This window comes from Rhamphochromis longiceps, linkage group LG1, assembly GCF_057381845.1.
Source record: "Rhamphochromis longiceps isolate RC_006_pf linkage group LG1, R_longiceps_female_GT1.1, whole genome shotgun sequence".
NCBI classification, from domain to species: domain Eukaryota; kingdom Metazoa; phylum Chordata; class Actinopteri; order Cichliformes; family Cichlidae; genus Rhamphochromis; species Rhamphochromis longiceps.
Window position 1 is genome coordinate 25,505,676 of NC_140557.1, and position 26,643 is coordinate 25,532,318.

At 43.3% G+C, this 26,643-nt stretch overlaps 3 protein-coding genes across 4 annotated transcripts; 2 read left to right on the top strand and 1 right to left on the bottom strand.

Annotated features, from left to right (window-relative positions):
• Positions 1-43: 43 nt before the first annotated feature.
• Positions 44-3,567, top strand: mettl21e (methyltransferase like 21e). Its single transcript, XM_085403330.1, has 5 exons — positions 44-424; positions 2,058-2,230; positions 2,327-2,444; positions 2,541-2,638; positions 2,739-3,567. Exons 1-5 carry the CDS (start codon positions 373-375, stop codon positions 3,066-3,068), a joined length of 771 nt encoding a protein of 256 aa, XP_085259456.1. The 5' UTR covers positions 44-372; the 3' UTR covers positions 3,069-3,567.
• A 2,233-nt stretch (positions 3,568-5,800) lies between these two features.
• Positions 5,801-10,931, top strand: mettl21ca (methyltransferase 21C, AARS1 lysine a). The gene is made up of 5 exons (XM_085403341.1): positions 5,801-5,860; positions 5,949-6,061; positions 6,134-6,294; positions 7,753-7,870; positions 7,942-10,931. The coding sequence occupies exons 2-5, from the start codon at positions 5,959-5,961 to the stop codon at positions 8,325-8,327; spliced, it is 768 nt and encodes a 255-aa protein (XP_085259467.1). The 5' UTR covers positions 5,801-5,860; positions 5,949-5,958; the 3' UTR covers positions 8,328-10,931.
• Positions 10,932-12,499: 1,568 nt separating this feature from the next.
• tpp2 (tripeptidyl peptidase 2) lies at positions 12,500-26,380 on the bottom strand. Of its 2 annotated transcripts, XM_085403268.1 has the most exons (29): positions 25,991-26,380; positions 24,976-25,104; positions 24,775-24,870; positions 24,167-24,271; positions 23,665-23,789; positions 23,362-23,525; positions 23,120-23,274; positions 22,951-23,027; positions 22,739-22,866; positions 22,354-22,602; positions 22,142-22,257; positions 21,879-22,050; positions 21,614-21,771; positions 21,449-21,525; positions 21,259-21,365; positions 17,539-17,693; positions 17,318-17,434; positions 17,117-17,217; positions 16,945-17,041; positions 16,712-16,849; positions 16,333-16,577; positions 15,862-15,940; positions 14,883-14,921; positions 14,323-14,474; positions 14,137-14,233; positions 13,904-14,034; positions 13,145-13,394; positions 12,906-13,025; positions 12,500-12,812 (listed from the first exon to the last, which is right to left on the bottom strand). In XM_085403268.1, exons 1-29 carry the CDS (start codon positions 26,153-26,155, stop codon positions 12,723-12,725), a joined length of 3,834 nt encoding a protein of 1,277 aa, XP_085259394.1. In that variant the 5' UTR covers positions 26,156-26,380; the 3' UTR covers positions 12,500-12,722. The 2 variants fall into 2 exon arrangements, with proteins under 2 accessions (XP_085259394.1, XP_085259402.1); XM_085403276.1 differs by lacking the exon at positions 14,883-14,921 and having other exon boundaries at positions 25,991-26,379.
• Between the last annotated feature and the right edge of the window lie 263 nt (positions 26,381-26,643).

Below are 26,643 nucleotides of genomic sequence, written 5' to 3' on the forward strand. Positions count from 1 at the left end.
TAAATTGTTGGAATAAGATCAAAGATTTCTATTCCACTTCCCTCTCCAGCTCCGGTTCAGCAGCCGGCGGTGCAGCTGTTGCTGTCAGTCACTGTTACTGCTTCATGCACTTTGAGTTTAAGCATGCCCAGAAAGAGCTTGAGATATCGGGTACAGTGAGCCTCGGTGTGGGAGTCCTGGACAAGAAATTGGAAAACACTTTGTTTGTGTGAAACTTAAAACCACCGAAGGCAATCGTTAACAATCCTAGGGATCAGGATCCACAGTGACCCAAATTCAAAAGACTTCAGCCTTGATTATAAACCAAGGACTGCTTTGGCTGCTATCAGATCTCCTGCGTTGGACGTTCCTGTCCTGTTTCTTCCCTTAGTCATGGAGACACAGCAACCCAAGACCATGGATGATCCCAAAAACAGACACAAAGGTGAGTCATTAAAAAAAAACATATAGAGAATACATGATAAATGCTGGCATTGTGGCACCGAGTATGAATCTGATATCAGACCGTGCAAGAAGTGTGGCTCTGCTGATAGATCTGCTTACTATTTACACACACAGAGCTCTAAATTGAGCTCTCCCTGTTCTCACTCAACCTTTGCATTGTGGCTCGGTGGGCTCCCCTGACCTTTTCTCTAAAGTAGCATTGCATAACTGAAGTTGTGGGTCAGACGCTCTGAATAGATGTGACTCACCGGCTGGAGTTACAAACAAATACAGCAGGATCAGAGAGGCATTATGAGCTGAGATGCTAAAAGTACAAAAAAACCTCCAGTACTTCAGCAGTTCTGCTTATTGTTGTATTATTGCCTGTGAGATGAAAGTGTAGGATTTCTGCTCCCACTCTGCCACAGTGTTGCACACATAGAACAGCCATCCTGTGCTGGAGCTTCTACAGTTCTGTAGTGAATAAAAGATGGAGCAGTTGGCTTATGTTTTTTTTGTGTGTGTGTGTGTGTGTGTGTGTGTGTGTGTGTGTGTGTGTCATTGGAGAAAAGAAAGGTTTAAATATATTGTAATTCAAGTGATTTTGTTCTGTCCCTTGGCTTTCATTTCATGGGTTAGAAAATGTGTAATGTGTAACATGGGATTTCAGGTCACGGGCCTAAAGCGGATACATCTAAGAGTAATTTGTGTCAAAGACCAGTCACAACAAAAAACAAACACACTGGAAATGACAAAAAATAGACCTCACAGCAGCCTTATTTCCATAGAAGAGGATGTTGCAACACATGGTCAGATGAACCGGTGACCTTTAACAAAACTAGCATTTCCTGGAGGGTACTGTCCAGCACAGTGCTGCCTTTGCAGTCTTGATCCCTGCGCACAGAGATTTCTCCAGATTTCAGACTTTTTTTTTGATAATATTATGTTGCAGGTGATGAGATATGAGAAGTCCTCACAATTTTATGTTAGGAACATTAATCTGAAATTTGCACACTTGCCAATCAGTGATCGGCCCGTCTTTACTTCTTTTCTAAGAAAGTTTCTAACATGTTGCAAATTCACCTAATTAGTCGCAAAATGTCCCACCATCTATTTCTTATTAGTACCACTTGCTTTTCCAGCCTTTCGTTGCCTCCATTCACACTTTTCTGAGACGTGATGCTGCTTTCTACGGTACGGTACGGAGCCCCGCAAGGGACATGGGAGAAAAAGAATTAAGCCGGACTTTTGTGAGATCTCGCAAAACTAACTCGGGATCTCGCGATCTCGCAAAAGTTCATCGTAATTTTGTTTCTCCCATGTCCCTTGCGGGGCTCCGTACCGTAGCTTTCAAATTCAAAATTAGCTCATATTTTTCATGGAATAGTTCAATGTTACTAAAAAAAACATTAAAATGTTTTCTATGTTCTACTGTGAATACAATATGAGTTTGGGGGATTTTTACAAAGCATTTAATCTTTTTTGGAATTGCTGTTGTAATCCCAGTGAAGAAAGACACATGAGATCAGAGAATTTACCTAAAATTTGTCCATCATGTCTGATGATCCTGCTTTCCCTTACTGTGAAGTATCTCTATATAAACACAGTTAATATGATATCTGCCTCTTCTGTAGATGCCTGCAAAGCAGGTTCTGCTGTGGATGCAGAACTAGCCAGCGCCATAATGGCACGGCAGTTTCACCCGCCTGTTACTGGTCCCGAGGTCTGGGAGGGATACGTCTTTTCTGGTCTGGAGATCCTCATCAAAGAGTCCACAGACCTCTATGGAGCTGTGCTCTGGCCCTCAGTGAGCCCAAAAATTGTCCTTGAGTTTAGATGTGATGTATGCTCATAATTTTGATCCCTGTCACTTAAAAAATATATACTTGGTTCCCTCTAACAGGCCATGGTGCTCTGTCACTTCTTGGAGAACAACCAAGACAAATACAACCTGCTGGACAAAAATGTGATCGAACTGGGAGCTGGAACTGGGCTTGTTACCATCGTGTCCAGCCTGTTAGGTACTCACACAAGCCAGTGATTAGATTGAATCTTGTTAAGTTATTTTTCTCTTCCTCCATAGTTATTCCTCAATTTTACTTTTACTGTCTCTCCAGGTGCTAAGGTGACCTCCACTGACCTACCTGATGTGTTGGGGAATCTCCAGTACAATGTGACGCGTAACACCAAGGGCCGGTGCAAGTACACCCCTCTAGTGGGTTTTATATTTTAAAGCGTCACATTCAGGAGTATCACCATAAGAGTTAAAGATTGAAAGTGTGTGTGTAAATCAACCCACCCACCTCTGCTTTCAGGTCACTGAGCTGATCTGGGGTCAGGAGTTGGATCAGCGTTTCCCATGTGCCACTCATCGCTTCGACTACATCCTGGCAGCTGACGTGGTGTACGCCCACCCTTACCTACAGGAGCTGATGGACACCTTTGAATACCTGTGCCAGGAAAACACTCAGATCTTGTGGGCTATGCGTTTCCGCCTGGATCCGGAGAACAGCTTCGTGGATCGCTTCCGGCAGTGTTTTCACTTAGAGGAGCTGTACGACCTTCCCAGTCTGAGTATCAAGCTGTACCGAGCCTGGAGGAGGGACAGCACGACCAAGGACCTCAGAGAGGCTGCTAAACACTGAAGGAACTGGATGGGTTTACTGTGTGTGTTTGTGTTTTTGCTCAGTCGAGCCTCTGAGGGTCACGTTGCTCATATCCAGTCTTCTCACAGCACTGGTGATGTGGGAAATAATGTTTCTGACAACCCAGAGATTTTCAATAAGAGGTCTTTTGCTATGTGACTTCATGTGTGCAGTGCGATCAGGTTTTATCACTGCTGGAAGGACTGGAGAAGCACACATCTGTGTCTCGGACTGTTTAAAGGTTAATAAAATTACACACACTAATGGTTCTTGTATAAAATATCTTCTGGGGACCATGAGGAAGGGGGATGCAACTTGTTCTCTATCACCATCCTCGGGTCAGGCTTTATATTTTTGGGATTAAATGATAGAAAACTGCAACCTTTACCTCCTTTTTTTGTTTTTGTTTTTAATGTTTTCTATTTTAAACTTTTTTAGATTGAAAATTAGCTGCTATGAAAGTTATTTCTTTGAAAATTTAAATAAAAATATGAACTCATCAAGACTATATGAAAGGGGCTGCACCTTGTGTGTGTGTGAGACTGCAAACAAGCCAAGGTGGTTCTACAGGCCTCAGCTGGCACGTTTAATGTTGAAGTTCATGAAAGTACAATTTAAAAAAGACTGAAGAAGTATGCTTGGAAGAACTGCAGGAGAAAGCCTCTTCATGATAACATAGCTTAGGTTTGCAAAATTGGGTATGAACGATGTCCTTTGAACAGATGAAACCAAGGTGTGTACCCGTAGGTAAGTCCAATAACCACTTGTTACAACCAGCATATGCAAAAGAGCATCTCTGAATGCGCAGCACATCAAACCTCGAAGCAGTGGAAAATCACACTGAGTGCCACTCCTGTCAGCTAAGAACAGGAAACTGAGTCTACAATTTGCAGGGGCTCTCCAAAATTGGGCAACAGAAGAAAAATGTTGCCTGGTTTGATGAGTTGCATTTCTGCTGGATGGTGAGAATGAGAATTTGGCATGAACAGCATTGGAGCATGGTCTTGTATCAGGCTGGTGGTGGTGATTCTGGGTTCTTCTCCTGCACCCAAAAACATTAAATATTAAACTTTAAACATTTTTTTTATTTTTTTAAGTTTACAGTGAATTGCAGGTAATTTTTCACCAGCAAACAACTTCAGGAGGTCAAATGAAAGATCACAACCATACTGGGCAGTACATACTAGGCACACATTTTTTTGTGTTTTGGAAACTCCCCAATGAGCCTTATTAGCTGCTTTGGAAAAGGAAGGTTCCCGTCACTTTCTATTCATGTGACCTATAAAATCTGATGCCTAATTTTTGATTCCAAATCTTCCGACACATCTTGGCTCATTTCTGTCCGGTCGTTTCTCTTCTTTCTGCCAGCTCAGAGCATATGCGCAGTTTGGCTGCGGAGGTAGAGGAGAGGTGAAGATCTGTTTAACAAAGCAGCTATCTAAGCTGGTGTCAGTAAATGTCACAGCCACCATTAAGAAAAACAAATACTCAACAGCTGAAGATTAATGTGGACTTGTGGTGCCTGTCATCGAGCTTAAAAACTCCCATCTTTTATCCAAATAAGGCTGCTTGGCATCGGTAGCACAACCGGGCAATGACTTAACCACTGCATGCTTTCTATTAATGTGTCAAAGCATCCCAAGGTCCTGGATGGATTCGTGTTTTAGGATGTGAGTGGATTTAGCTGGACGATAGGTGAAACTGGAGGGTGGGGAGGTGGTACTTCATGCAACTGAGGGTGGTCTAACTGAGGTTTATATTACTGAAGCTTGCTTCTTTTCTCGGGGGCTGATCCTGTTACATCTCTGGTGAAGCAGTTGAGGGCATTGCAGGAAAAGCAGGCACAACATGGACATGTTCCACGTTACACACGTCACTTTTTTAAATAGACGAGACCACATTTTCATCTGCAAAAGCAGGTGATTGCAGGAGACGTGAACGATCAAGAAATAAAAGTGCTGCTTGAGCTTTGACCTCTTGAGGAAACATGGTGATCATCCCTTTAATTACTAATTAAAAGGCGTATACAAAATTATTAAAAGCTTTTTAATGGACATAATGCTGATGTCCTCCATTCAGGCATGTTTCATGTTGTTATTTCTGGTCTCTCTCTTTTTTCTTCCTCCTTATGCAGGAGTTACAGTTGTTGACTGCCTAACAGCAGGCATTAATTGAAACAACACAAACTTGGGAGCTCTCTGCCAAGATGCCTTCAAGCCAAGCATAAATTATGTATTGGCCTTGATTCCCCTCTTGGCCCCATGTGTCTCCACTTTTTTTAGACTACTTACTATCGCAATAAACGATACGTGGACTGATTTGAACTCACGGTGGTGTTCAAGTTAATGTAAAGTTATCTCTTAACTTTAAAAGTTAGAAAAATACCAGCTTCTACAGGTTTAACATGAATTCCTAATACATCTGGGTATGGTGTTACAGACCGTGCAGGTTTTTGCAAAGTTCCAGCTTTGAGAAGTCAAAAAGTACCGGTGACAACAAACCCCGCCACCCCACCCTCAGCCTGCTGATATCATTCTGTCTCTCTCTCTCCTTTTGGCTTCCTCTTTGGCTCGTCTTTGTAGCATGTCCGTGTGAGTCTGCTTCTACGTGTGTTCTGCTCCGGGATATTGCTTGTGTTTATTTCTCATGGGTACTGCTCTAAAAATATCACCGTGCCCTTGTGATGATGATGGGTGTGTCCTGGAGGATGCTCTATAACACCTCAGTCCGAGGTCTCTGTGATGCATTCGGGTGGCTCCTGAGATCTTTCTCAAATTTGAAGCTTGCAAAAGGTATGTGAGGCACTTACAATATTTAGAGGATTGTTTAACATACAGTCCTACATGGACTCATGTCTCAGTTAACTGTCTAACATTGCAGAGCATTTTATATGGATACTTTGTCCACAACCTCTCTGGAAGAAACCATGTATATGGGAAGTGAAGAAGAAGAAGAAGATGAGGAGACAAATGGAAGTGAAGAGGAGGACAAAGGTAGGATAACCCTTGGTGGGTTATGTGTTTGATTCAGATCAGATCAGAGTACCTGACATTTAGATCTTTCAGATGATTCGCAAACAGATCAGTCATCTGTAGGGAAGCAGCAGAGACCAGCCTGGGCTCCATGTTTCTTCTACAGAGCTGGGAAAGAGGTGTACAACTATGTCGGCCAGGAGATCATCATTCAAGAGGCTCTGGACTCGTATGCTGGCATGATATGGCCGGCAGTGAGTAGCACTGTTTCCCTGATTTGAAAGCTTGCATGCAATCATTTTCTCTAATATTACCAGCTTCTGTCTTGTATCACAGACCTTCTGTATTTCTTTGACATTTTGATCAAATATTTTTGTGAAGTTTTCAACCACGTTGCATCATCATCATCATCACTCAGATGGACACAGAAGCTCAGCTAGCTGACTTTGCGTCCATGAAATGTGTTTGTGACAACTGTGAAGAAATCTGAAGATTTCACAAGGATTATCTCCACAACAAACTTGGTGAACTCATCAGATAACGCAGTCCATTTGATTGGGTCAAAATTTTAGTTACCTTTTTATGTAAGTGCTTCAAATATTGGCAAGAAATTTGTATTTTAATCACTTACATTAACTGCTGTGAGAAGTGCTGCACTGAAATTTGCGGTACATACAAAACAAATGTCATCAGTACTTCTACTCATCAACAACTGCAGTAAACACTAAAACAAAAAAACAACCTCACCAGTTCTGGATACCCCTGCCCACAGATTTTTGAGGTTCTTGGCAGGCTGGTTGCTGGAACAAGGGGGTCAGACACATGCTCTGTCCCCCTTGTTCTTCTTGTTGCTGAAAATAATTTTTAATGACTCTGGCTGAATGTTTGAGCTTGCTGCAGAAGGAATATGGGACAGAATCATCGAGAAAGAATGATCCTACTCTGTACTTGAATATAAAGTGCTTAAAATTGATATAGGGAGTCAAAAAAGGATGCTTAGAAAAGTAATGGATATAGAGTCTTGCAGTTCATCGTCCTGCTGCATAACCGAAATGTGTTTTATGGCATGAACTGATTGCTGGACATTCTTCTTCAGGATTTTTCTGGTAGAGAGCAGAATTCATGGTTTTATCCGTTACAGGAAGTTGTCCTGACACTCCAAAGCACTATCACGCTATCACCAGAATGTTTGACTGTTGGTATGATGTTTCTTTTATGAAATTCTGTATCACCTTTAAGGTAACAGGATTCAAATGTTGTAAAAAGTTAAACTTCGGTTGATAGTGGATTTCTCCTTGGAGCTCTCCCATTGATGCCATCTTTGCCCAGTCTCTTTCTTATTGTCAAATCAAGAACTCTGACCTGGACTGAGGCAAGTGTGGCCTGCAGCTCTCGGTTGTTCTGGGGGTGGGGGGCTCCTGAATGAGTCGTTGATGCACTCTTGGGGTAATTTTGGTAGGCTGGCCACTCCTAGGAAGGTTGAGCACTGCTCCGAGTTTTCTCCATTTGTGGATAATGGCTCTCATTGTGGCTCACTGGAGTCCTAAAGCCTTAGAAACAGCTTTGTAACCTTTCCAGTCTGGTAGATGTCAATGTGTTACTTTTTGAGAGGTTTTAGTCTATTTCGCTTTGTCAAACAGGCTGACATTAACTAAATCGAACAGGGTTTGCTAATTATAAAGAGAAGATTAAATATGTACATATGTCCTCAGGGGTTGGCTCTCTGTCATTACCTGGACACTCATCGAGAACAGATCAATCTCGTGGATAAAGCAGTCCTGGAGATCGGAGCAGGAACCGGCCTTGTGTCTGTCGTAGCAGCACTCCTTGGTACATAGGCAGAGATGAAGCTGTTTTCAGAGAGCTGCGAGGTTCTACATGTTTTGTTATTTCTCTTTCAGGTGGCTGGGTCACAGCCACAGACCTACCAGAGGTCCTGAACAACCTGAGGGTCAATTTGTGCAGGAATACCAGGGGCCACTGCAGACACACGCCCCAGGTAGCAACTTTGTCATGGGGCTATGACCTGGAGCGCACTTACCCATCATCGGTCTACCGCTACGACTACGTGCTAGCAGCCGATGTGGTCTACCATCATGACTTCCTGGATGAGCTCCTGGTCACCATGAAGCATTTCTGCAAACCGGGAACAACTCTAATCTGGGCCAACAAGGTCAGGTTTGAGTCTGACTTGACTTTCACTGAGAACTTTAAAAAGGCCTTTAACACAAGCTTATTGGCCGAGGATGGAGAGATGAAGATCTTCATGGCAACAAGTAGAGACTGAAAGGCCAAAGAGGTGTGGATAGATTTCCTGAGACACTCCCATGGGATAAGCCATTGAAGTGTACGAATTGCCAGCAACTCAAATGGATCCATTGAAATGATCCAGTGTTTACTAATGCTGCTATGAGCTTGAACTAAAATTTGTTACCTGCTGTTTTATACATGTTGGTGGGGGATAAAAGAAAAATCTGAGGAGATGAGTGTGAGTTTGGATCTGCTGTGGCAGTGACGTTTGCTAAACAAATGTTCGGATACCAAATTCAAGGATGCTGAAAATGTGTTGTGAAAATCATCTGCCTTCTATGGTGCAGTCCTTTCTAGACTCATTAGACACTTTCTCGGGGGTGCGTGTTACACTGGTTGACAATAACCTTCATATAGGAAAATTTTCTATATCATGCTGATAACACACATCCTGTACACTTTTGTAGAGTTATATTACATCCCCCAACACTCTATACTCATATTTTGTAATTAATACTTAAATAGAGTCAATACACACTTACCTACCACTTTATTACTGGGTTGGACCCACTTTTTTTTTCGTCAGAACTGCTTTAATTCTTCATGGGATAGATTTAAACACGTCTCAGAGATTTTGTTCCATGTTAACAACAACCACTCTGCAACTATTTGAGCTTTGGGACATTGTGGATTATCCCGATAGAAGTTAACATCAGAAGACAGGTACACTGTGGTCATAAAGAGTCAATACTTAAGTTGTGCTGTTAAAAATATCCTCCACACCATTACACCACCACTAGCTTAAACCATTGATCCAAAGTAGGATTCATGTTGTTTACATCTCATTTTGACCCTAAACATCACAGCAGAAATCCAGACGTTTTTACAATCTTCTGTTGTCCAATTTTGGTGAATCCATGTGAGTAGCCTCAGTTTCCTGTTCTTAGCCAACAGGAGTAGTGGTGGTCTTCTGCTACTGCTTCAAGGTTTGACATGCTGTGTGTTCAGAGATGCTCTTCTACATACCCTGGTTTTAATGGGTGATCGGCTTCCCAACAACCTAACATATTCACTTTCCCCCAAAGAAATCAGACTTTTTATCCTTGAAGGCCTATAAATAGTCAGTTTAATGCAGATGGTTTTGTTGTTGTTTAGACTTGAACTGTCTTTTAAGATGACTTTTAGCCATCTTTTTCCTCAGATGGTAGTATAAGAGGCAGCTTCTCAGATGTAAAGATTTTCTCTTAAATATACTGTGTTTGGGATAAAACAAATCATCTGAACAGGACTCACTGGGCTGTGGGGTATGGAGGGCCATAAGTGCCAAAAGGAATTATATTAAACACACCATTAAAGAACTGTGATTAATTAAAATTGGAAGTAGACAAATGTCAAACAAGTCAAATATTTAGTCAACAGAATGTCATTAAAATAGGAAAAAAATATTAAATGGCTTAAATGAAGTGAATTGAAATTGAACTTTTTCCCCCAATTTTAAGTATTTATTTTATTCATGTTCGGCTCTCTCGGCCCTCCACAGTAAGTATAAAGAAGCTATGAAATGTCTTTTTTTGGCATGTCAGCTGTACCGTTTTTAAGTCTCTTTTGCTGTATGTGCAAGTGATGCTCAGTGAACACGTGAATTCTTCCAAATATTTTTATTCAGTGTCATTTTTCTGATTGTGACTTATTCCATGTGACCACAAAATAGTGACAGTAGCTCGGGGTCTTTCCCACGTCATCAAGGAAGAATAGGTATAAAATAATACTAAGAGCATACAACCTTATCTCGTAACATTTGATAAAATATTGGCATTTACTAGATTTTATGACTATAAATATAAACACAACCGTAAGAAGCTTTTCTGAAGTCTTTCTCGACACCAGCAGAGTGAGAGCAACAGATATGAGACGTCTGTTTGGTGCCATGAAGTGGATGGTAAAGTCCTGTGGTGAACGTTAAGGCCTTTTTAAAATTATTTTAAAAGTGAAACTGTCATTGGCAGCGTGTAATTGTTGATAGCAGAGCCCTGAACGCAACATCTGTCTGAAAAACAATCCAAAACTCCAGAAAAAGGAGAAAAGAGAAGATTTAAAAAAAGAAAAATGGATTCCAGCAGAGAAACCTGAGACTGCTGCTGAGAAGCTAAAAACAGAAGCATGATTTGTGACCACCGATTCACCCCCAGAAGAGATTTTTCTGCTCCCCTTGAGGACAAGAGGCTCGAAAGCAGCTGCTTTTACATTCGTAGGCATGGACATTCCACTTGAGAGAGGTCTTAAAACAACATCAGGGAAAGATGAGACCATAAACAGTCACAAAATCCACACCGGAGGGTGAGGGTTCATCTTCACACGTGGGGCGTGACACCACCACCACCTCCTCTCCGATATGGTTTATGCCTTCATACATGCAGCGATGATTAAACAGCTTAACGTGGAAAATCGTTCTTTGGTTAAAGTGATGAAACAGAAATCATACTTTAAGTTTTATGGATTTAAAGAAAAAAAAGGGGGGGGGGGGGGGGGGGGGGGAGATCTGTCCATGTTAGATACACCCTTAAATACAACCCTTTGAATTTTTGCTGAACAGCTTTCAGAAGCATGTTGTGAGGTTTGTCTATTTTTAGAAGCATTTTTTCCATCTACACCGTTTTCCTATGCTTGCACACGGCAGCGTCGACCATTTACACATCACATCGTCACTACATGAAGAAAAAGCATGCACAAAGCCTCAGAGCCGCGCCCATTCCAAGGTAAGGAGGAGAGGAAAATAAAATGTACATTAGCTGCAAACCTCACTCACTTCTCACACACGCACTTTTCAGCAGATGAGCATTGTGTATCATAAACTCTGAGCTCTACTCAGGCACCAACCTCGCCTGGATTATTTTGAGTAGAGAAACATGTGGCACATGGCAAATGTCCAGACCTATTAAGTTCAAAGAAAAAAAAAAAAAAAAAATCACAACTTGCAGAAGCTGTAATTTAAGGTCTGTGTAAATTAGATAAATTGGACAAAAGCACTGTGTTAGTCCTCAAAAGCAAAAAACAAAACTTATGCTCAGCTCCCCTCTAAATGGCTTTCGTTACAGTCTCGCTGGGAGAAATGTCGATGTACACAAAAACACCCTCACAAATAATATTCACTCACAGACACGCACACATGAAAACAACATCAGGATACCGTCAGCGATTAAAAATCATTCAAATAGAAACTGAAAATCCGCTTCCACAAAACTATGCTTCCTTACATCCTAGAAGACATGCATATACTCAAAACACATCAATTAGAATATTTTTGTGTTATATACCTATTGCATCTTAATATACTGTAAGTTATGAGTGTATGTACATTATTTTATGACACTGTGTACATGTGCAACGCCGTGACTGCTGCACAGAAACTCGTCTTAACACTGTGTGAAAGTTTTACGATGAAACCAGATCCGAACATCCTACCGCTGCCCGCGACTGCATCGTGACGTTAGTGAGGTCTGTTTTAGGTGGTTGTCGAAGGCGGCGGTGACGCAGCGAGCACGCGGCTCGTCGCGCTGCTGATACGAGCTTCGACGCATCCGTCGACACCACTGAAGGTTGATGGGTGAAAGCGGATGAGCGCCTCCTGTGGTCAAATCCTCCCCCTACGACCTGTGTTTCATCCCATCAGAAAAGGTCAAGGTACATGAAGAAAGGCACCTCAAAACTGTTGTGTGTTCTGAGACAGACAAGAATAAATGGTAGCTTTAACCCAGGAGGGCTGGACAATCAAAAGAAAAGAAAAAAGGGAGATTGAGCTCTGTCTGTGACTCCCTTTTAACTCAAGGATCAGGCGCCGTGTGTCTGCACGTGTGCAGCAGCGAGTCCTCCGTCTTCTCTCTGAAGTATAACAGCAAGCTTTGAGTAGTCAGTTTGTTTTCTTCGCTAATAAACCGGGTCGTGGCCCTTTTGTTTTGTTTTTTTACAGTATTTACACCAGACAATGAGGTTTTTCATGTGAAATGAAGTCCAGACAGCTGAGAATGGGGTGGATGTGAACGCCTCCAAAAATCTGTGGATGACAGCAAAATAAAGGACGACGACTGAGCTGCAGAATCAAGCCCACCCTCGAGAGAGTTCAGAGCTCTTAAAAACTCATTTATTGGTTGTTTTTCTTGCTGAACAGCCGAGGCTGCTCGACAACATGTTTAAAGGTAACTTCAGGATGAGCATGATCCCTCCACTTACGCTTGCCGTCATCATTTATTTGGTGTTCATCAACAATTACATTTAAAACAAAAAAAAAAAAAAAAAAAAAATCTGAGGAGGCAGCTGGTTGGTTGAATGCATAGACCATGTGACCCTGAGGGACATGATATCGTAGTTGTCATGTGATGGGACCGTGGGTGGCTGTGCTGCCCGAGCGTGCATGCAGGTGTGTGCGCGCCGTTGCCTAGAACATCGTGTAGTCGGCGGGGTACATGACGGGGAGCCAGTTCTCGCTGAAAGCAGCGCAGTGTGTCCATCCGAGGTGACGCATGAGCTGAGGAACGAGAAACAGAAAAAAAAAAGAATAATTAAAAATCACTGCAGTGAAAAAGACGTCATCATGTGCTGGCCGTCACTGCTGCCGTACCTGGATGGAGTTCTTCATGTTTTCTTTGCTGGGCTTCTCCTCCACCATCTTTGAGGCGTATTTTAAAGCCCGCCCGTACATCTTGTTCACCAGAGCGTGTTTATATGAAAACATCAACACCTGAGCAGCCAAGGCAAAGAAACACAGAAAGAAAACTTTAGCCATGACCCCAAATCTTAAAAAAACCCAAAAAAAACAAAAAACCCAAAACAAACAAACACCAATTTGACTTCTCTTACCTTGGACTCAGTTAGCTCCGCCCACTTCTGCACCTCCCAGAATGTATCCATCAGGGCTTTGGAAATGTTCTGCAGGATGTCATCAGAGCTGCTGGCCGCCTCCTCTGCAGGCTCTTCAGCCACCGTCTGCCCCGTGGCGACAGCCCCGGCGCCATCCTGCGACGAGGGGGGCAGGAGGAGCTGGTCGGCAAGAGCGCAGCCCTTCCTGCACAGAGCGTCGAGCAGGGACGACTTCTGCTTCTCCATGTCGCTGATACACAAATATTACCAGAGGTCAAGAGCAGCACGGCTACGTTAAGCCTAATTGTGCTTTTGTTTTATTGTTCTTCAGTTTGTCATTTTTCCATTATGTGTTTTATCCTATTGTAACGTGTCCTTGGGTGTCTTGAAAGGCGCTTTATAAATTTATTATTATTATTGTTCTTTTTTTTTTTTATAAAAAAACAAACAAATAAAGGAGCCTAAATTCTAAAATGTACTTCATGTACAACTAAGGTAAAGAATGCCTGTTTATAGAACAGAATGCCTGGAGTTTGCAGAAAAATATGAGCCAGGTCACAAAACAACATCAAGGGTTTTTTTCTAGTAGGTTTTCAATGGATTGAAGAGTTGAGCTCTTGTTTGAGCTGCCAAAAACAAACTAAACTAATAAAATTTGTTATGTGTGGAACACCTTCTCAGGGGTTCATGCTTAAGCTAGACTGAAATATTTACTAAAACTAGTTTGTGGTGTTAACGCTGCTCCTTGGAGCAACATACCTCTTGATAGAAGCGGCGTCCGGCCGTGGGTCCGTCTTCATGGTGAGGTAAACAGCCAAGGCTGTCTGGTCGATGCGGGAGATGACGAGGTCTGCTGCTGACACCACCTCCTTGAGGCGTTTCACACGCTCCTTAAACGTAAACAAAAGAAAAAAAATGACTGTGAGTCAACAAGGTCGCACAGTTTAAACTCCGTCCCACGACTCCTGGCACATTCCCCGTTCCTCTTTCACCTTTTCCGAGTCCAGCTGGTGGAGCCTTTGCACATGCAGTGCCAGGTAGTCGGCGTAGTTTTCCATCAGTTCGTCATAAACAGCGCTGGAATCTAACCTGAACAGTAAAAGGTGACACACGGATGAGCGAGAAATGAAGCCGAGTTGAAGCGTTGGCGGACATAAGAGATGAGAAAGTGCACACACTTGGTCATCCACTGAATCTTCAGATCCCTCATAGCTTCTGCAAACTCGTCCTTAACGTCCTTCTCCTTCTCTCCTTCCTTGTCCTTCTCCTTCCCTCCATTCTTTGTTTTGTTGGGAGCAGGAATTAAGTGGTAGAAGACGGGAATGACATCCTGCATAAATGTACACACACACACACACGCGCACAAAACAAACAAACAAACAAACCAGCTCAGTCGAAATAAAGTCATTCAACCTTCAACATAATCCATCATCATATCCCAAATTCTCACCCTCTGCTAACTTAAAGCACCAAAATCCTCCCGTTTCACTGATTTTTAAATTAAGGAAAAAATACCCAGTTATAAAAGTTTCAATTATAACTAAAAAGATAATTGTATTGACCACCAGAAAACTAACTACTCTGTCGAACAATTCATCAAAGAACAGAAATACTGACATGCTTTGAAATGATAAAGCAGAAGTAACAAATCCTAGCTTAAGGCAAAGAGTAAGCCATTTCCAGATGGTAGGAGAGCAGTGGACGCTCTGTTGTACAGTGTTTCTAGCTCATCCAGTACCTTTTTAAACTTCCCTTGTCGTTTTGCTGAGGCCTGCCCCTGGTGGTCAGAATAACACACAGTAAGGAAGAGACAACACAAGCACACCAGAAAAAAGGATTCTCTCTTTATTTCATCCTCACTGGCAGACTCGGAGAGTCCGCACACCTACCTGTTGCTCACTAAACGTGTGGTCTTAGATTTAAATCTAAACACATCTGATCTACTTATTTCCTTTATTCCTGCAGCAGGGAAAACTGAATGCAATCAGTGCATTATCAGAACTATATAGGTTCTGATAATTATATAAGTATAAGTGGAAAACACTGATCTGTAAATGGCTGCTAGAGTTCAAACTGAAGTCTTTTGCGCCGCAGCCACCAAGTAAAGCCACGAACACACACAAGCTTAAAAAAAAAAAAAAAAAAAAAAAAAAAGAAAGACATTAAGAGTTGATTCACGAAGCGTCTTTAGGGAAGTTAAAGTGAGTGCTTGCAAACTAAGAAAAACCAAGAGAACAGGCTCTGCACACAAAACAAAACAATTGTAGAGCAAATTTTGGCAGGGTTATTGCAAACAGCCCCCAGGCCCAGTGGTAAGTAGCAAATCCCCCTCACATTAATTTAGTTGGGAAAAAAAATCTTTGTCTTTTCCAACTAAAATTCTTCCAAATTTTCCAAACAATCGGACTCAGCTGTATTCAATGTGTGAGAGAGCCGCATTTACCACATTAGATTGATTCTGGATTGAAACAGAAGCCAAATGAATGAGAAAAAAAATATATCAGGCTTCAACTTCAACAGGTTTGTGCGTGGAGGGGAGCAATCGAGCACCGGTGTTTTCTGATCCTCAGGACTGCGAGTCCTGCCGGCTTCACATTAAATGCATCTAAGTGAATGCTTGGCAGGAAATGTGAAATCCAGCACGACTTTGGGTCCTGATGAGCAGGACCACATATTTCTTTGAAGTATCGAAGTTTACAAAGAACAAAGCTACTCACAGCTTTCTTGCCATACTCGCTCTTGGGCACGACGAGAGAGCCTGAAAGGTAGCATCCTGGACTCGTTCCCTTCGGGATCCTGTAAACAAAGTAAAGGAAGAAAGAGAATAAATTCAGAATTATAAATAAAGACTCACATATTTTAAAGGTGAAGTATTTTCACACTGGTTTGTGGTCCTGTTTTGAAGTCTAGAGATAATGATCATCATCATGGTTACAAAAACCTGGTCTGACTGTGACACCACATGCTCACTGACGAGTCAGTCATTAGCCAACGAGCTTGCAGCTGCATACCACAGAGAGTATCTGTGGTCATTGAAGTGGATGAAATGAAATGTTGCGTGTAAAGAGCAACCAAATCTATTTAGAGACCAAAAATGGTGCTGCGGTGCAAGGCCACAGGAAATAAAGAGTTTTGGAGCATGGATATGCAGACTAAATATGTCTGGCCCCTTGGTGGGTTTGACTCACTTGTCATCTGGCAGGCCTGTGACGTAGAAAGGCTGTGTGGCACCCGGGGACAAGGTGACAGAATTCACCTTCTTCTTGGCCATGAGGGCAGCGCGATGTGTCTCGTAGACATCCAGGCTGAGGGTGGTGGAGAGACGGTGAGAAACCACGAACGGCAGATCCTTAAGTCGCTCAAGCTCACTGGACTGCTCGTGGCGGACCTGCAGCCGGATAGTGTAGTCTCCCTTTTCCAGCTTTAAAGAATACTGTAAAAATAAAACATTTCTTTTTTTAAAATCCACTTTCCCATCATCATAAAGCAGGTACAACCTGCAGGTATGAAGGAACGGTTCAGAAATGCGTGTACAGGCATTCCTTGTGGCATGGTCTTCATGTGTACCTGGTGTGGATAGGCGTCACCAGAGCCCAGCAGTCTCTTGTTCTGGTCAAACAGCATCCAGAGCTGACTGTCAAACTCTGACTCGTACAGCAGCTCACACAGCATTGGGCAGCTGGGTGTAACTTCTCCACTCTTGGGCTGAAAACAAGCAGGAGAAGATTATACACACATGGCCAAAAAAAAAAAAAAAAAAGCTACGTTTTCCTCTTCATATGTTGTGCAGGTGGTTTTACCTGGTGAAAGCTGTAGGTGAGCACGATCTCATAGAGTTGTCTGTTATCAGGCAGAACATCCCTCATCCCCAACGCTTTTATCTTTGAACTTAAGGGCCTACAAAACAGACAATGGGCTCAATAAAGGAGCTACAACTAAAGTTAGAACCAAATTGTGCACACCTACACTCACCTCAGAGGCTGAACCCACGACTTGAGGGTGATAGTTGGAGACACTTCTTCGTATCTCAGTGGTGAAAACACTTCGAAACTCGTCACTCCCTCCGAGGCATGCTGCGCAGTCACAAACCAGAGTCAGAAAAGAGACAGAAGAGAACCGATACGGTCTGAGCAGCGTCTTAATTCCTGCTGTTGCTGTTCTCTTTGTTCTTACTATGTGCAGGGGTGACGGAGACGTGTTGAGCCCATGGAAGGCGATGGTGTAGTCCACAGTGACGTCACCCAGGCTCGCCCACCAGCGTGCAATGCAGAACTCTACCACTTTACCTGACTGGAGAAGAGATTATAAAGCACAGTGCTTATCCACACTGTTTTGTTTTTCCACATCATAATTTACATGTTGAATCCAAGCCAAGAGAATATAAATATACACACCAGAACAGGGAAAGCCTCAGTTAGTGAGCCTCTCTCCAATAGTGACGAGAACTTGTAGAACTCATTTGCTCTGTAGGCTTTCTGTTTGACCAGGTGCACTGCATGGAGAACAAACTTTGACGAGACGTCTCCCGAATGAGACGTCAGTGTGACCTCTGCAAGAGAGAGACAAGAACAGAGGTTAAAAAAACAGAAGAAGAAGCAGAAGAAGAAGAAGAAGCAGCAGCAGAAGAAGAAGGCTGTATCCCAATTCAGGGTCTGCAGCCTTAAAGGCCGCATTTTAAGGCCGATTACGTCACAGCGATGCGACGAAGGCTGTCCCAATTCGAAGACTGCTCGAAATGCGGTCCTCAAATGCGTCCTTCATTTCCCTGAATTTTAAGGACGTGGCGGTGTAGACTTCGTGGCCCAACATATCCCAGAATGCATAGCACGGCGGTGGTGTGGATAATTTTGCCGGGAAAAAAAACGGCGGATAAGGGGCGCCCGAAGAGTAAACTTTAAGTAAGTACTGAATATTATGTCACTTATTTATGTGCAAATGTTTAATAACGAAGAACATTAAAACATTACTGTTGGCCACATGTCGGCAAAGTTATGTGACATTAGTGACGTTTGTACTAACTTGGTCTTAAAGCCTTTACTTTAAAATATACGCCGTTCAATAGCTGATCTTAATCAGAGAATGATCAAAGCTCATGTAGAAACAAACAAACAAACAAACAAACAAAAGATTTTCTCCTTCATTTCTGTCAGACAATGCTGTATGAAACGTATCCAGCTATTAGTATCATGGTTGCTAGGCAACCTGCGCAGCGCAACGGAGGCTAGACCATCCCATTTCACAAGCCTCGCACTTCCGGCCTTAGCGGTCTTTAAGTACGTGGCCATTGAGGATCGTTGATGCTGCGTACTTTAAGGCTGCAGACCCTGAATTGGGATACAGCCGAAGAAGCAGCAGCAGCAGAAGAAGAAGAGCAAGAAGAAGAAGAAGAGCAAGAAGAAGAAGAAGAAGAGCAAGAACAAGAAGAAGAGCAAGAACAAGAAGAAGAGCAAGAACAAGAACAAGAAGAACAAAGAAGAACAAGAACAAGAAGAATCAGATTCTTCAATTATTCTGAGGCGTGCGCAATCAAGATATCCACTATATGGTCAAACATGTTGGGCTACACACCTAATTGTTGCGGTGCTTTCACTCCCTTTGCCACAGATATATAAAACAATATCAAACAGCCAGCCATGCAGTCTGCCTCTATAAACATTTGTGAAAGAATGAGTCATTCTAAAGAGCTCACTGAATTCGACTGTGGTGCTGTAATAGGATGGGCCCACGGCACCAAGTCAGAAATTTCTTCCATCCTAGATTTTACAGAATCAGCGAAGAGTGGTACTGCTGCAAAGTAAAAGCATTTAGGAAACGCACCAACTCAGCCATGAAGTGGCAGACCGCTTAAAGTTATAGAGAGCAGTCACCAACAGCTGAGGCTCACAGTGCATAAAAGTCACCAATGCTCTGCTGACTCAGTAACTGAAGCATTACGAGATCTTTTCACTGGATCTAAGCTATAATTAACAGTTGACTGTGCAATATGTAACAGTGAGGAAATTTCCCGCCTGGCTTGTTGCACAGGTGACATTCTATCACATACCTTGCTGGAATTCACTGAGCTCCTGAGAGCGACTCATTCTATCATAACTGTTTGTAAAAGTAGCCTTCATGGCTTGGTGTTTGATTTTACACACCTGTGATCATGGAAGCGGCTGGAACGCCTGAATTCAATGATATGAATACAGGGAGTGCAGAATTATTAGGCAAATGGGTATTTTGTCCACATCATCCTCTTCATGCATGTTGTCTTACTCCAAGCTGTATAGGCTCGAAAGCCTACTACCAATTAAGCATATTAGGTGATGTGCATCTCTGTAATGAGAAGGGGTGTGGTCTAATGGCATCAACACCCTATATCAGGTGTGCATAATTATTAGGCAACGTCCTTTCCTTTGACAAAATGGGTCAAAAGAAGGACTTGACAGGCTCAGAAAAGTCAAAAATAGTGAGATATCTTGCAGAGGGATGCAGCAGTCTCAAAATTGCAAAGCTTCTGAAGCGTGATCATCGAACAATCAAGCGTTTCATTCAAAATAGTCAACAGGGTCGCAAGAAGCGTGTGGAAAAACCAAGGCGCAAAATAACTGCCCACGAACTGAGAAAAGTCAAGCGTGCAGCTGCCAAGATGCCACTTGCCACCAGTTTGGCCATATTTCAGAGCTGCAACATCACTGGAGTGCCCAAAAGCACAAGGTGTGCAATACTCAGAGACATGGCCAAGGTAAGAAAGGCTGAAAGACGACCACCACTGAACAAGACACACAAGTTGAAACGTCAAGACTGGGCCAAGAAATATCTCGAGACTGATTTTTCTAAAGTTTTATGGACTGATGAAATGAGAGTGAGTCTTGATGGGCCAGATGGATGGGCCCGTGGCTGGATTGGTAAAGGGCAGAGAGCTCCAGTCCGACTCAGACGCCAGCAAGGTGGAGGTAGAGTACTGGTTTGGGCTGGTATCATCAAAGATGAGCTTGTGGGGCCTTTTCGGGTTGAGGATGGAGTCAAGCTCAACTCCCAGTCCTACTGCCAGTTTCTGGAAGACACCTTCTTCAAGCAGTGGTACAGGAAGAAGTCTGCATCCTTCAAGAAAAACATGATTTTCATGCAGGACAATGCTCCATCACACGCGTCCAAGTACTCCACAGCGTGGCTGGCAAGAAAGGGTATAAAAGAAGAAAAACTAATGACATGGCCACCTTGTTCACCTGATCTGAACCCCATTGAGAACCTGTGGTCCATCATCAAATGTGAGATTTACAAGGAGGGAAAACAGTACACCTCTCTGAACAGTGTCTGGGAGGCTGTGGTTGCTGCTGCACGCAATGTTGATGGTGAACAGATCAAAACACTGACAGAATCCATGGATGGCAGGCTTTTGAGTGTCCTTGCAAAGAAAGGTGGCTATATTGGTCGCTGATTTGTTTTTGGTTTTGTTTTTGAATGTCAGAAATGTATATTTGTGAATGTGGAGATGTTATATTGGTTTCACTGGTAAAAATAAATGATTGAAATGGGTATATATTTGTTTTTTGTTAAGTTGCCTAATAATTATGCACAGTAATAGTCACCTGCACACACAGATATCCCCCTAAAATAGCTAAAACTAAAAACAAACTAAAAACTACTTCCAAAAACATGCAGCTTTGATATTAATGAGTTTTTTGGGTTCATTGAGAACATGGTTGTTGTTCAATAATAAAATTATTCCTCAAAAATACAACTTGCCTAATAATTCTGCACTCCCTGTAGTTGAGTGACTGGTGTACACTATATTTCCAAACCCAATCTCATTTTTTTAACCTTCACCATCTTTAATATTAGCTTCCATCACTGTGACCGTATAGATATGATAGAAACGTTCATAGAATGGTACTGGGCACAAAAAAAAAAAAAAAAAAAGCTGGTACCTGCAAGGCACCACTAAATTGCTGTGCACAAATTTGGAACCAACTATAGGAGTGATCCCGCAAGACCAAGCAATGATGCTTCCCCATGGAAATTAGTCCAACTTCTGCTACTTAGGGTTTGGCTAATGTGGGCCAGTTCTCTAAAGGGAGGCAGATCAGGCCCAGCGTTAGCACAGTGTCAGTGGAAAACAGAGAGACACCAACCTGCCCAGGAGGCTCCCTGAGGAACAGTAATGAAGTGGCGTCTGATCTGGCCCGGTCTAAAGTGGACGTCTGTGAAACACACCTCATGACTACGACTGTCTATTACTCTGTAGGAAGAGAGAAGATCCATCAGACAGAGAAACACACAAACCTCTTATGCGGAGCGGGGGGCAAGCATGTACTGACTTACTTGGCAGGGATAACAACTGTGATTGGAACTCTGAATAGTGGCCCACAGGTAGAAGCTGCTGTATCATACCCACACACCTGAAAGACAAATTCAAAGTGAACGTAAGTGCACACAGACACATGAGCTCGATTTTTTGACTCATTCTCTCCTTCACGTGGTGCCCACCTCTGTGTAGTGGACTCCCTCTCTCAGTCCAACAGGGTCGATGCGGACGTTAATGTGACGACACTGGTTCATGAGCTCGAGGTGGGAGGGGCACTGGACCCACGGGGCAGCGCACGTGAGCGCCAAGTGAAGCTGCAGGTTGATTCGCTCAGAGTTTCCTGTGATGGAAGAAGAAGATAGCTACATTCTTAAAAAAAAAAGAAAAGAAAAAAAGAACAAAAAGAACAAAAAAATAAATAAATAAAAACATGATGTATGAAAGTACCTGTGTTCTCTGGAAAGATGGGCTCAATTCCAACTCCGTGATCAGTGGGTCCAAGAACGTGGGCTGGGTCCCTGAGGTAGATGCCTCTCTGTGTTCCCACACTTACCGAGAAGCCTAGGTGGCTTGTGGGTAAAGAGGCGTGCTGAGTGAGGTAGTCTAACGCCTTTTCCACCTGAGAGGAAGACAAAACGATACATTTGTTTAACATCTATCAGGGAAAGAAATGGCAGAATATCAGGTTGAAAGTCTTACAATCACAGTACCTGGATTATTCCATGGCCCTGTGCAAACACCTCGATGTCATCAACCTTCAGAGCAGTGTTTTCCAGCGCTCTTCTCACAGCAGGAGCTGAGGGATGGATCCCGTTCTGTTTCAATCCTTTTTCACAAAACAGCAAACACCAGCATCAGCTTTGAATTCACACACATTTCTCTACACACAGCAGGCTGAATTATCACATCTCACTAGACCCACCTGAGAGGACTAGTGCGATGCCGCCACAAGCGTTAGGTGATGACATGGATGTGCCGTTCATCAGCTGGGTACCGCGAAGGGTCCAGTTGGGCACGGATGCAATGGCACCGCCAGGGGCGCTGATGCTGACCCCCAGGGCCCCGTCGGTACTGGGACCCCTCGATGACCAGGTGTACTGGTTCGGAGGCAGCTTCTCCCTCAGGGAGTATTCTGCCACCATCATGTCTGGCGTCACGTATGCGCCAACTCCTGCAGAATGAACAAAGCAAAAATGAAACCAAGCATGGCTGGACAGATGTTTTGATCCAGAGGTTATCAATCCGTGGTCCAGGACCCACTGCAGGCTTAACAGTTTGAGAAGCACTGGTTTCATCCGAGCGTGTACCTATAACACTGCTGGTGGTTCCTCCTGGGCAGCCGACTGTAGTGAGGCAGGGGCCGTTATTTCCCGCGCTTGACACAAAGATCACGTTGTGTTTCTGCACAGCTTCAGTGATCACCTCACAAATCCTCCTGAAGGACAAAAAGACAGCGACAAATGAGTAACAGTAAGCAACGAGGAGCTACAGAGGCAGCGCCTGCTCTCCATGTACTTACCCTGAATTGGGCCAGTGTGTGGCCTCCCCATAACTGTAGTTAACCAGGTCACACTTGTAGTTGATTACTTCAATCATCTTTAAATGACAGACAAATAAAGAATAAAATGGTGCAAACATATACAGATATTTTCTTTAAATCTATATTCTCAGGACTTTGAGGAATATACCGCGCGGATGAGCCCTGTGCCTGTTTCCATGGTGCTGAGGCGGGTGTCTCCAATCTTCAGAGCCAGGATTTGGGCACCCGGGGCCACACCATTACGTTCGGGCTCCTCTGGGAAGTAGCCTGCTGCGATGCTTGCCACATGTGTCCCGTGAGCCCCTTTAGGAGCGCACAAGCAGCATTAGATCATGTGTGAATACCCGACTATTAGGCATATTAGGAATCTAATGCGCTGGGATGGCTCACCTCCGCTGGTGACTATGCAGAGCGTGTTGCCGTCATCATAAATATTAACAGAATAGTTAAGCATCTCGACAGTTCCTAACGTGGCATACTCATGTGACTCTCTGTATGAGCTCAGCACAGTGCACTGGGACAGCTCTCCGCACTCTGAAGTGTCAACTACAGCCCTAAAGGGAACAAATCACAAATAGATTACTGGTAAACAAGGGAAGGTTGTGAAAAGAAAGGGTAAAAAAAAACAAAAAACAACAACAACAAAAAACTGTAAGGATACAGAAGGGGAAAGAAAATTAAAGGTGGCCGTACTTCCATGTGACGCCATCGTGCCAAAGCACACAGTCATATACAGGCCCAGGATCACTGTACTTCTTTTCTAGCGATGCCAGGAGCTCTGACTGACACTGCAACTCTTCTTTCTGCAACTTCTCAATCTGTGGAGAGACTGAAAGATGAGAGATACAGTCGAGGCATCCCATGCTAGTAAAGGGTGCCTAACTACACTTGGAAAAGGCAAGAAATGAAGCCCAATACGTTAGATCCTCTCACATTCCCTCCTTATTCCTCTTGGTGATAGCAGCTATTCTTGCTGCTCCATTTTCTTTGTCACTTCCGATTTTGATCTTTCAAAATTGTTTATCACCATTCTTGTTCAATAATCAGCCCACAATCCCACTTCTTTAAATGTATTATTTGTGCCATTCTCACTTTCTCTTCTCCAAGTCGCTCTATGAATTTATAAATGTACATATTTTCTAACATAAACGTTGCCTTTTTCTCTCTCAAATGACCTCAAGGGAGCAGGTCTGACCTGTGAGGGGTTTGGATGAGCGAGGTCAAACTCTTCCGTCTTGCGGCAAACCTCAGCGAGTGCTGCTCTGTGTGGCGGATCCCACATCTTCTCCTTTCGCTCTTTCTAGTAGTCAAAAACCACAAAAAAAAAATCCAATAACTCTCCAACACAACACACAGTCTAACATACAACTCAGGAAATAATCTGAGCTTAGGAGCTGTCAACAGGGACACTTCAATTATGTTTTTCCCATCATTCATTCATCAGGTGGGTGTATTATATGAAAAAAAGCTATAAACTCTTTACAAAACTTTCCAAGTATGGATAATCAATTCAGAATAAAGGTCAGAAATCCTATCAGTTCACTGATTTCAGATGGATTTTCTATGAGAGGGAAGAGGACAATTCAGCAAGTTTTTCTGTGTTATCGCTAAAGCTGACTGAAGTGTTGAAACATCAGGAAAAAATGCCTGTCTGTGACTCAGGTGGCCAGAAGCTCCAATGCCATGAGTCTTTTGAACAGTTGCTATCATGTCCAAGCTTAATTGTCCACGTGTCAGGCGTACTGGGCTTTGTGCTCAACACTGTGTCAGACAAAATGAAGTAATAATGTCACCTCTTCCTACCTGTACTCTTTCTTTCAGAGCCTTGGGGAAGAACTCGTAGCCATTTTTAACTCCAATGCGATACTTCCCTGATGGATTGACCCAAGCAGGAAGGATCTGGACGATGTTAAAAAAAAATATGCAGTGTGAAACAGATGTAAAAGAGCGCCTATAAAGGAATGTTTTTAATGTTTGTGTACGTTGAGGTGTTTATATACTGACCTTGAGTGTTCTGCCAGAGAGGCCGGTGATTGTCCCATCTTTAGGCTCCACCACAGTGGTCATGTTCACGTCACCACTGCCTGTCGTATCAATGATGTCAACAATCTTTGGCTTCCCCTCAGTTGTAACCTAAGAGAACAAAAAAAATTTGTAAGAAATCAGCAATCCACTAGAATGCAGACAGAAAAAGGTGCAAATCATAACTGGTATCTTACATTGAATGGGGAGGGGTGTGTGGACAGCAAACTAAATGAATCGTCATCCATAAATCAGCTAAGTAACTCAGCCGGTAAAATGATACCTGAAAAAGCTCAACGTGTTTTTTAACATGAGGATTTGTTTACTACCAGAGAAGCAGTCAGTTTCAGTCTCAGCCCCTCAAGCATGACTGAAGCAAGAGAACAGAAAATAAGCTCAATGTATTATGAAAGCTACCCAGCTAGACTTACACATGTGCACTGGCAGGTTTAGACTAACATGTAGTGTTTAACACTGTGTTGGTCGGCTTATTTTCTTACGTTGTGACTTGGCAGTTTGGATAAAGTTTCAGAGTTTACGGATCACTTATCAAAACGCCAAATACGCTTAATTTACTCTGCCTTGCTACTATTAAGCTAGCTACATCCAGTCAGCGTGTAAATCTAATAGTGTAAACACTGGAATAAAGAGGGGTAAAAAAACAAAACAAAAAAAAAACCACGAAAATAATTCAGCGGCTAGCTTCCAGGCTGTCATGCTAGCACACATTTTAACTTACTGGCTAACTGTACGCCAGATTAGCACGGAAATACACTCTGACAGCAGGGGTAAACACACACTACTAGCTGCTTTGCCTTGATATGGTTGTCATTGTGGCGTTAAGTTAACTACTGGTGTATCCACATATGCTAAGTATCTAGCTAGATAGCTAGCCGCTGCCGTTGTATACCAATGAAGTGAATGAGTCGGCCCTTTAGCTTCGCTAGCTTCCGCCAACTAGGTCGTAGCTTAACACGAGGCAGCCGGTCAGATCTACCTGCATGCCGGGGGCCCCGGGATCCACGCCGGTGTCGAGGATGGCGATGAGCACCCCTCGGCCGTCATACTCGGGGAACCGGGTGAGGTAAGAGGCAGCGCCGGTTTCTTTTTTGGGGAGCAGCCCGTGGAAGGGGAATGGCTCTTCGGTAGAATGAGCAGCCATGATCGGAAGAGCGACAATGAAAACAAAGCAGCGAAATGGGGAAGAGAGCAACAGTACGCGTGTGGGACTGACGGGGAGGAGAGCTGGTTAAAGGGGCAGTACTTCCAGTAACCCCAGGCCAACGAGCAGGCCTTTATCAGCCTGTTAACTTATTTGCTTTAGTCTGGACTGGGTTTTTACTGTCATGTGAACTGTCTGCTGGCTGGAAACCAAGATGTGTAAATGAGCAGTGTATGACTGCATGAAAGCCAAGAGGTTTCACATCCTTCATAACATCCCCGTACACACACACACACACACACACACACACACAGGTGGCTGACTGATAAAACTCAGAGGTGTATCAGCATCTGCAGTGTGTGCAGAAAAGTTGATTTTTGGCTGTGATCATTTTTGTGTTTGTGAAACGTCATCTCCAGGTCAACCTGAGCAAAGGTCTCATCGGCCACCCGTAGAGGTGAGCAGGACTTGTACGCTGTCACATGCAT